The following is a 9480-nucleotide window of genomic DNA, read 5'->3' on the forward strand; positions in this document are numbered from 1 at the left end:
CAGAAGTTAAAATATTGCGCGCATCTTCTAAAATGCTGTACCACAAAACCCCCCACTTATGTTTAAAGCAACAACAGAGATCATTCAATTCTTCCATCTCTCTAATCAGACTTTACTTTGGTCTTGTGGAGCTGTGAGGAGACGCTAAGGCCGTCAAGACTGTTCTCAGGCCAGAAAGGGGACTCATGCTGCAGAGGAGTGCGGCGAGGGAAGAAGGTGTGCTGGAAGTCGTAGTTGAGCAGGCAGCTAATGGAGGCCATGTAGATATCAGCAAAGCGCGAGAGTCGGCGGGAGAAGTAGGTGGGGTTGTGATACGTCCGGAAGAGACTCCCGAACTGAGCGTTGAAGATGTCCTTTGTCTGTGGCCTGCAGAAAAAAAACCCACATCAAAATGTGTTTTACAAGGATAATTCATCAAAAGCAACTTCCTAAGTAATAACCTCCTTTACCTCATGGCGTCTCTTTCTCTGATCCACTCTTCAACGACAGCTTCAGATGCTGGATCCCTGTGTACCTATTTGGGAGCAGTGCACAGTAGTTAAGCACATAATTCTGACAAGAGAGAAAGAAAAAGGAAAAATCAGCACATGGAAAAACACACAAACGACGGTCTTCTTACCTGCATCTGCTCAATGAGTCCAGTCAGTGCCTGTAACCAGGTCATCATGTGAACATATTGTTCCGTGTTCATGATCTTGATCTCCTTTCTCAGCTCAGGGATGATGGCCCCTGTCCTCCAGCCATGCCTCAGCGTCAAATCCTGAAAAGTAAATGACCTGTTTGATAACTGCAACACTGTATACAGGATGGGGCAATTAGGGATTCACTTGTATGGGCTTAAGAGTCATATTTCCACATGCAGGAAATAATCAAGCAATAATAAACACAAGGGAGTGCTATAAATAGATTGTTAGGGGCTTGAGGTACATATTATACTGTTACATGACATCGATATTTTTTGATTGACAATTGAAACAATTATGACAATTATGTCTATCATGGTCATGTGGTGAAAATAGCATGCCAGAAGCACAACACAGTGTCACAGTGCATTCACTTCCTTATATTGTGTACTTATAAGCATTTTGATAACACTCATGATTCAGTAACGAATCAATGCAGTTATACATGTGAGATAAAAGACAATAGACTTGATGCATAAGTCAAGAGTGTTCATTCATTGTTACATGGCCGTACATGCGATGGAAGAGTAAGAATTCCAGCTTAAATGGATCCAGGGTTTTCTGTTATTTGGAATTTTTTAACAAAACTGCAAAAAGGAGAAATAAAATATTTCTCCATCCATCTCTCCCTCTTCTGTATCTCCCTGGTAGCTCAGTGATGCTTTTGCTGTGTGTCTACTTGCAGTCATGATCTCCTCCTACTGTTAGAGACTGTAAGCTGTGATTGGTGTAAACCACACAGGCCATCTTCCATCTTTGCAAATAAGCAAGACGACATGTTTGACAGCTGGCTGCCAGCCACCAGAAGCCATTATGCCAAAGAAGTAAACGTTCATTAACACCACTTCAAGTTGATGTGACAAACATTCACATCTTCGTGTCGTTATAATTCACTGACACAGCAGAAAACTAATGCTGGTAAGTTTGTCAGTTGAGAGGCAGCTGTTGGTCAGCTGTCACAGGTTTCAGGTATAAAAACATAAATAAAGTGCAATGATTCTCACTACTGTAGATGTTGCAGGAGTTATATATCAAGAGACAGTCTCTCATTAAAATGACTGTCACCTAAACCCAATGCAGAGCTACTGTTACTGTGCACAATTATATTCTCCACCAAGTTATCCTAGTGGCACTGTTCTCTTTTACACATCCAGGCAGTATCTCACTATGTGCATCCTCTCACACACACTCACTGATTACAACTCAGCCATTCAAGTCCAGTAAAATTACAGTTAAGTCTAAGGGCATTTTAACACCTGCCTTGCTTAGTTAAACTGAATTGTACTCTAGTGTGTTTTCCCCCTTGGTGCAGTTCGTTTGGGCACGTGTGAAAGCAGTAATCGCGTGCAGACCAACCAAAACAACTAGACTGAGACCTTGTAGAAGGGGTGGTGTCTGTCTGGTTATAAATTAACTCTGGTACGGTTCGTTTGTCGTATGAATGTGATCTGACCTCAATTCGACCAAACTGCAGGAAACACTGCACAATTTGTTAGATGAAAAAAGGCACTCAGCAAAATCTCCCTCCCCCAATCTCTGCCCTAAAAACACTGGTTACAAAAGACTTTATATATAAGTAGTAGAGGTCCAGGTATGTCAGCAGGGTTAATTTGGTTTGTGTCACATCTTGTATTTTTAATAAAAGAGGGAATCAGATTTTGTTGGATGTAACAACCAACACAACAAAATATGAGTCCCCCTCAGGCTGCCCACTGTTGCCACTAATGACAAACAGGATCCAGATATGTCTGCAAAGAGATTTATTTTGTGAATTGTTCAAAATAGCCTAAACGAGGACTTGAATTTTGTTCAGTGAAACTAGTGAAATGAAACAAAGTAAAATGAAATCTCCCATAAAACCCATCTCCCTCTTGATTTACTGTTCTTTCATAATTAATTTTCCTGCAGTAAGCCGAAGATAATAAGACTGCTTTCAGTTAACATATTTAAACAGAAGCAGAGACTACAAGTAGCTTGTAGTGTGAAGTGTGTGCGCGTTCATGTGGAGGGGTGTCAGATTCTGTGGGGGAGTGGGGAGTGGGGAACACCAGTCCATTTTGGAAAGCTATGCCGGAAGATAAACAAACTCAGCTTCATCCGCCTGCCAGATTTCTGACCAATGAACGGAGTGACAGCTCCCTCGTGGTTTTTTCTGATACATTTTGGTTTGCTTGAAATTTTGCCTGTGTGAAACCAAACTGACCCAAAGGCAAACTGCAACAAAGAAGTGACTCATCCACTGATTCAGAACAAAGCAAACAAACTACAACAAACTAAAACAAGATCTTAGACGGAGAGTGATCAATGCAATGTTACCCTCTATCATACTCTTTCATGCTTATAATATGTGTGCATTATTATGGGGAGTCTTTTGTTGTAAATATGTGTTGCTTCTGCTTACTGCCAAGTCACTGTAGATGTGATCGCCAAAGTAGAGCACTTTGGATCCTCTCCAGCCGGTGAGTCTCAGGAACTCATAAAGGTTTCCCTTCAATGATCAAACACAGACACATAAAAAAATAAATAGTATATTCTTTAAAGTGTAACCAGGAGTAATTAGTCAGAAATCTTTAACTGGTATATTTTGGTAATTCTCCAGCACAACACCTGTTTGTAGATTTGCCCTTTTTCCAATTTGTGAATCCTGTCCCACAGCAACGCACCTTTGTCTGTGACTCGCCTGAAAGGTCTGGAGCAAAAATACACAAAGACAGATTTTATTCACTTATAATACTGGCAACTCCTGGACAAACATGCATCAATCCACATTTTGTGTCCAAGGTCTCCTGGCGAGTAAGCCTGTTGGCAGTGTCTCTGTACTGTATGTGCTCATGAGACCTCTGCTGGCATAAACGAGGCATGACATGGACACAGTATGATCAACAGCGCAGACACACAAACACACTTACTTCCTCCTGTCGTTGAAGAAACCAGGCTTGTCTGCCTGAACAATAACAACATCAAAGAGGTCCCTCCAGTCCTTCCCCACAATGTAGTTCATTCCCCGGTCCCTTTAGAAGGACAGAGATTCAAGACGTTACCTTTAATACGTTTTTCTGCAACATTTTAGAGCTCATCAAGAAGATACTATAACAAGCATCAGAGCTCAGGGTATGGCACAGAGAGATAGTGATGCAAACATCCGCAACCCTACTGTTTGTCCATTCTGCGCTATTTTCCCAAGTACAAGGAGTGACTTTCTGCTTATAATCCTACACAAAACAAAGAAAATATTAAAACAAGGACATAAGTTTAATGTTTTTGTGCTCTGAGAAGCCCTTTAAGATGGGATATGGGTAGGTGGTCATTTTGGACAATCAACCCTGACTCAAATCATTTACAATTTAAGTACTTGTGTGCAGAAAGCCCTTAGTACGCTAGCTCATATCTGACCATTTTAATTAGCTGTCTCAACAAAGAATTGCACCTTGTTTGCGCATACTTACACAAAGTCAAAGGGGCTATTAGTAATGAGGAACATCTTCTTTCCTTGCTCTGACAGCTTCTTCAGCACAGCGTGGCTTTGCTCACCATAGCAAATGTATTTCCCTGGAAAATAGGAAAACAGAGAGCGAGAGACAGAGAGAAATAGAAGGTTATAGGGAGGGCTTGGCCATGGGGTGTTCTGATGTCATTTGTGCAAACAAAACAGTTTTTTCCATATCACAGTCTCTTTGATTCTGAATTATTTTTTTATGTCTTGGCAGATGCGTATAATTGATTTTGTATTAGCTCAAACAAAGTCATATGAATCATAGAACATTACCAATATCTGCCTCGACAGCTCGGTACATAATGCCTTTGACGTGAACATCTCTAATGGCTTCCTGCAAAGAAGAGAAAGTAAACAGCTCTCAGCCAGGAAGTCCTGACTTCAGTGACACAATGTTAACATTCAGCTCCAATAGCAACACTTTGCTCTGTGTATAAAGGGCTGACTTGAAAGCACACAGAAAGCGCATCTCTGAATACAAATTAAATATGAAGAAAGCCAGCTATAGAGTTTGAGAGAAAGTTTCCAACATGTTTTCAATAGTGAAACGTGCCTTTGAATTGGTGATTGAGTGAAAAGGCTCTCCCTTGCAAGATTGCACATTTAAGGGCAAACTTAAAGGAAGTTTATCATATGCAAAGATTATTTGATGTGAACACAAGTCAAAGGTAAATAAGGTTGAAAAATGACTCGGTGCCCTTGAAAAGATATGAGAGGTGCTCGTGGAACAGAGAGTGTGTGTGAGGGCTTCTAATGACAGCGATCTGTCAAAAACACTGCAGCGTCACACAGAGTAGACACAACCAGCACGACAGCTGCCCTCAAAGGGAGAACACAACGCTGATTTCTCGCCCCTATCCCTCTTAAGTGGCAGAGCCACCGGAGAACAGGCGCAGATGGCTGGAGGCAGGCTTGCTCGACTAAAATTAGACACCGGGTTTTCAGAGCTAAAATTAAGATGGCATAGACTGGCTGGAGTATCACAGCACAATTATGTAGTACATGTGGCTGGATTTGATGTCTTTGCTCACACTGGCTCCTGAGAGCTATGATCAGGGTGCTGAAACATCTGATCAGATTATTGCAATCATTTTATGCACTTTCGAAAAAATACTGATCAAAGAATGTGCACAAGATAGTTCACCTTTACGTCTTTGTAAAGATGGACTGGCTCATAGTCGATGTTGTGCCTCATGAAGAAGTCATTGACGCAGGACAGGAGGTTCATCTCTGGCAGGGAGAATATGTCCATGAACTGTTTCATGGTGTGGCCATGAGAACTCTGCAAGACAGTGGTTAACATTGTTATATTCTGTTTGTTCTTAGCTTTGCAGAACCTGTGGTAATACAGACAGATGTGGAAGTGATCTTACCTTGCCATAGAAATCGCTCATGATCTCTAGAGGTATGTGACTTCCTTCATACATGGCGATGACTTCCTCATCTGTAACTGGATGAAGACCCCTGTGGAAGAAACACAAAATATCACAAAGATAAGATACTGATAATAATAGAAGTCATGGTAATTCATGTGCAGCATGGACAAAAAAAAGAAAAGAAACACCAATACTATTGTTTACTCTAAGCTTTTATTAACCAGAAGAAAGAAACTTCTTCTTTCATCGGTGTATTATTCATTACCCACTACCATGATGTGAGAAGTATAATGCTACAGATACCTGTATACAGTTCCCAGCTGGATGTAATGAAAAGCATCAATCTTCATCAGCAGTGCCTATCAAAATTCAATGAATATTTGACAAAAATATGAATATGTACTTCCAGTCTTTACGCAGTGTTTTTTTTTTTTTTAAACAAAGCTGCCAGTGTCATTAGATTGACGAATCTCTTCCTACCTTCTGAACATCATAGTGAAGTCCTCTTACAGCAAAGTTAGGAATATACTCATACTTTCGCAGATCCTCTGGATACTAGTCCGCAAAAAGAATCAGTTGATAACAAGACAGATGATAAGAGTAAACCACAATATTAATCAACAATCCACCTACAGTATGCAGGTAAAACAATGCCTGGTGCTGTAAGACATTTATAAGCTGTTTAAAAACCTTACATGTCATGTAAATATAAAGTTTCTACCACTGATCTCTTCGAATGACACCTGATCAGATTTTCATTGACATCACTTTAAAGACATGGATTGTTGTATATTGTCCTACACTTGATCCGTTACAAAGCTGATAAACCAGTTTCAGCCAAGATGAATTATTCTGTCAGTATCTGGAGCTGAGGTCCTGTATGTTAAATGTGCTAGGTTTTAGAGAAGACACATACACATACACACACATACACACCCTGTGTTGAGTGATAAGGATGTCCCGTGCTATGTTGAAGATGAGGGTGTGAAGGTGGTGTGAGTAAAAGGCCAGGGTGTAATCATAGTCGAAGCCATAGATCTCTATGTCTCGGAGGCTCATCTCGTTGTTGGCAAAGATGGTGTCAGGGTTGACTGAGTTTGTGGACATGACCGGGATCATTTCTGAGAGGAAAGAAACAACCGTTATGTTGTTAGAAGAAATACTACTGCAAAACTTTTGCAGGAGCCTTCCATTTGAGAGTCTGTTATGCTGTATGCTGCGATAACAAGGTATAACAACGTTTCTTGAGGATTGTGGATGTGTTGCTTTTGATTTGGTGTTCAGAGTCACGCTTAAATTAGGCCACTGATATTACTATGCATTACTCACTACCCCCACTTTCTATTAAGTGGTTGTACGCATGGTCTAATTATTGTAAGTGTCAGGGAAAATGAGCCTGTTTCCTGTTCAAACATGAAGTGAGAGGAGGCGGCTGAGTGAGGTCCAACACGTCCTTATTGAGATGGAAAACTTCGACCTCCAAAATATTCTGCTGATGAATGCTTTGCAAAACCACCACAATCTACAACTTGTCATAAAAAAATCTCCAAAGATGAATCAACCCCCTCGGATACATTCTCAGCTGAAGTGAGACATTTTAAGCTTAGCAAAGTATTACTGCAAAGTTTGGTTAAGCAAATCTGCAAATCTGGAGATCATGGTTTTGTGTTGACCCTGTTAAGATTTGGAGATGACCAACTTTCATGAGTGAAGATGTAAAGTTCGAGATTTGATGATGAGGGGATGAGCAACATCACCACCTACGCATCTAAAATTAAACACTTTACTGCACTTGAATACGTTACATTTGGCTGGTGCTCATATCATTTTGTCCAAAACCATGTATTTGTACAACGAATTAACAAATATCACAGTTTATAGCTACCATATATATCAAGTCTACACTAGCAGCATGGGTTTAATGCTTGAAAAGCTGCTAAAGTGAGCCTCTGATGGAAATAGTAGTTGCATTAGCTGCTGGAGACATTGATTACTAATAATGTGGAAGATTGTATGAAGATGAATGAATGTATGAATGCTCTCTATGCTGTAAGTTCATACCTTCAGTCTGCCTTTTGGTCTCATTGTAAACAGACCACAGCCTCTCTGTGATATCCTGGCCGTCTGCAGAGCTGCTACACAGAGATGCTGCGTAGTTTTTGGCTCTTGGCTGGTTTGACAGTAGTTGACCGACTCCATGGGAAACCGCACCGAAATTCCGTTTCCACAAACGAGACCTGAATGTCCGGTGCTGTAAACCCTGTAGGACATTATAGAAAATATTGACCTTCTGCAGACAGTCCTTGTGCTTCAGAAGAGACGACAGGGGGAGTGACATAGGCGCCATGGCTGTGATCTATGCGTGACAACCCGTGTTGTAGGTCGAGGTGGGCTACCGGAGGACTGCATGCGGCGGTCTTTTCTGTAAATACCGAAAGTGTCCCTGGATGGTAGCTCTACACGTCACTTCCGGGTTTTGGAAGGTCCCCAGCGGTCCCAGCCAACCAGCGGGCTAGTGCGCCTCCCACTAACCATGGCACCAGCTGCGATATGTCATCATCCATGTATGTCACCAGAGACATTAAATATGCATAATCCACAAAATTATTCAGAGATAATGTCATGAACAAGCCAGCATGACTTTTTCCTTCTCAAGCTGCATATGGACTGTAGATCAAACATATTAGACACACAACTTTAGTATGAGAGCCAAAAATAGACAAAATGTCAAGAATGAAAAGTCATAAAGTCAGACTTATTGGATACTAAATCACGATTTAGACTTTTTCGAATAAAACTTATTTTATGTATTTATTTAACCTTTATTTAACCAGGAAGTCACACTGAGATTAAAACCCCTTTTGCAAGCGAGACCTGGCCAAGACAGCATCACATACAACAGGACAACAATAACAGCAACAACAACAACAACAACAACAACAACAACAACAGAATAACACAAATTTAAAGTGTGAACCAAAATGTAAAGTGAGAAATACAAATCATAACAAAGGCAGCACTAGAACTAGGCAACTAGAAGTGAGAGCGTCTCGTATCCTACGTTTAAAATCATATATATCAAATAATCAATCAGTTATGAGACACATATTGAACTCAGTACATTTATGAACTCATTCTTGTGACTAATTACATCTCATGATTTTGATTTACCATATGTATTTTTATTTTCTGTCCTGTCCTGTTGGAAATGGAGTTCAATAATTCAAGGACAGGTTCACAAATGTTCACGTCTATCTTAAATAAAAAGTCAGGTGCCCAAATGAACAATGAAATAGTTTTTTCTTTCTATAATGCTGTTATCTAGGTGATGGGAGCCAAAATCCACAAGCCTCCTTTGGTGCAAAATTAGTTAAAAGTTTATGTGAAACTAATATGAAGCCTCAGACGTCCAAATGAGTCAAATCAAGGAGATATCTTTCAAAATTACAATCTTTTCACTGCCAAAGTCCCTCTTTTAATTACTATCTTCCACCACAGCTCAACAAGGAAACACTGTCAAAGGAAACACAAAGCCTCATATAAGTTTCACATCAACTTTTATTATTCAAATTGACCCACAATGTCATTGGCCCCTATCACTTACATTGAAAGTGCCTTTGAAACCAGTGTGAACAAGTGGAAGCAAGGGAGAACCTCCTTCTGTGATCATATGGGCACCAATAAGGACACTTCCAGTCAGCATAATCTCCTCTCAAACTTACAAACTTAATATTATATGCACCTCTCCCCTCCACACCCATAACTGCTATTTGACACCTGTAGCCTGATGAAATACCATAGACTGTATGTGAAATACCCACACATCCAGGTGTTCACCCAGCAGTAGCATAATGAGCACATTTGTGTAATAATTGTATGTAATCATAATTTTATTTTGGTGGTTACAGCAAAAAAACATTTAATTTTT

The 9480-nt window shown here is 40.3% G+C and overlaps 1 protein-coding gene across 1 annotated transcript; it reads right to left on the reverse strand.

Annotated features, from left to right (window-relative positions):
- Positions 1-33: 33 nt before the first annotated feature.
- Positions 34-7959, reverse strand: nt5dc3 (5'-nucleotidase domain containing 3). Its single transcript, XM_062420690.1, has 14 exons — positions 7614-7959; positions 6489-6673; positions 6033-6107; positions 5856-5911; positions 5550-5640; positions 5321-5458; positions 4450-4510; positions 4130-4232; positions 3593-3694; positions 3291-3372; positions 3085-3171; positions 620-760; positions 450-514; positions 34-366 (listed from the first exon to the last, which is right to left on the reverse strand). Exons 1-14 carry the CDS (start codon positions 7897-7899, stop codon positions 102-104), a joined length of 1737 nt encoding a protein of 578 aa, XP_062276674.1. The 5' UTR covers positions 7900-7959; the 3' UTR covers positions 34-101.
- Between the last annotated feature and the right edge of the window lie 1521 nt (positions 7960-9480).

The sequence above is a fragment of the Scomber scombrus genome, chromosome 6 (assembly GCF_963691925.1).
Source record: "Scomber scombrus chromosome 6, fScoSco1.1, whole genome shotgun sequence".
NCBI lineage: Eukaryota > Metazoa > Chordata > Actinopteri > Scombriformes > Scombridae > Scomber > Scomber scombrus.

What these genes read in the sequence shown, in the direction of transcription:
- nt5dc3 (XM_062420690.1), bottom strand. Translation starts at nt 7,899, where the DNA reads ATGGCGCCTATGTCACTCCCCCTGTCGTCTCTTCTGAAGCACAAGGAC. An exon ending in AGCTGTCGAGGCAGATATTG is followed by an intron (nt 4,233 to 4,449) that starts GTAATGTTCTAT and finishes CCTATTTTCCAG; the next exon opens with GGAAATACATTTGCTATGGT. An exon ending in AAGGGCAAATCTACAAACAG is followed by an intron (nt 3,172 to 3,290) that starts GTGTTGTGCTGG and finishes TGATCATTGAAG; the next exon opens with GGAAACCTTTATGAGTTCCT.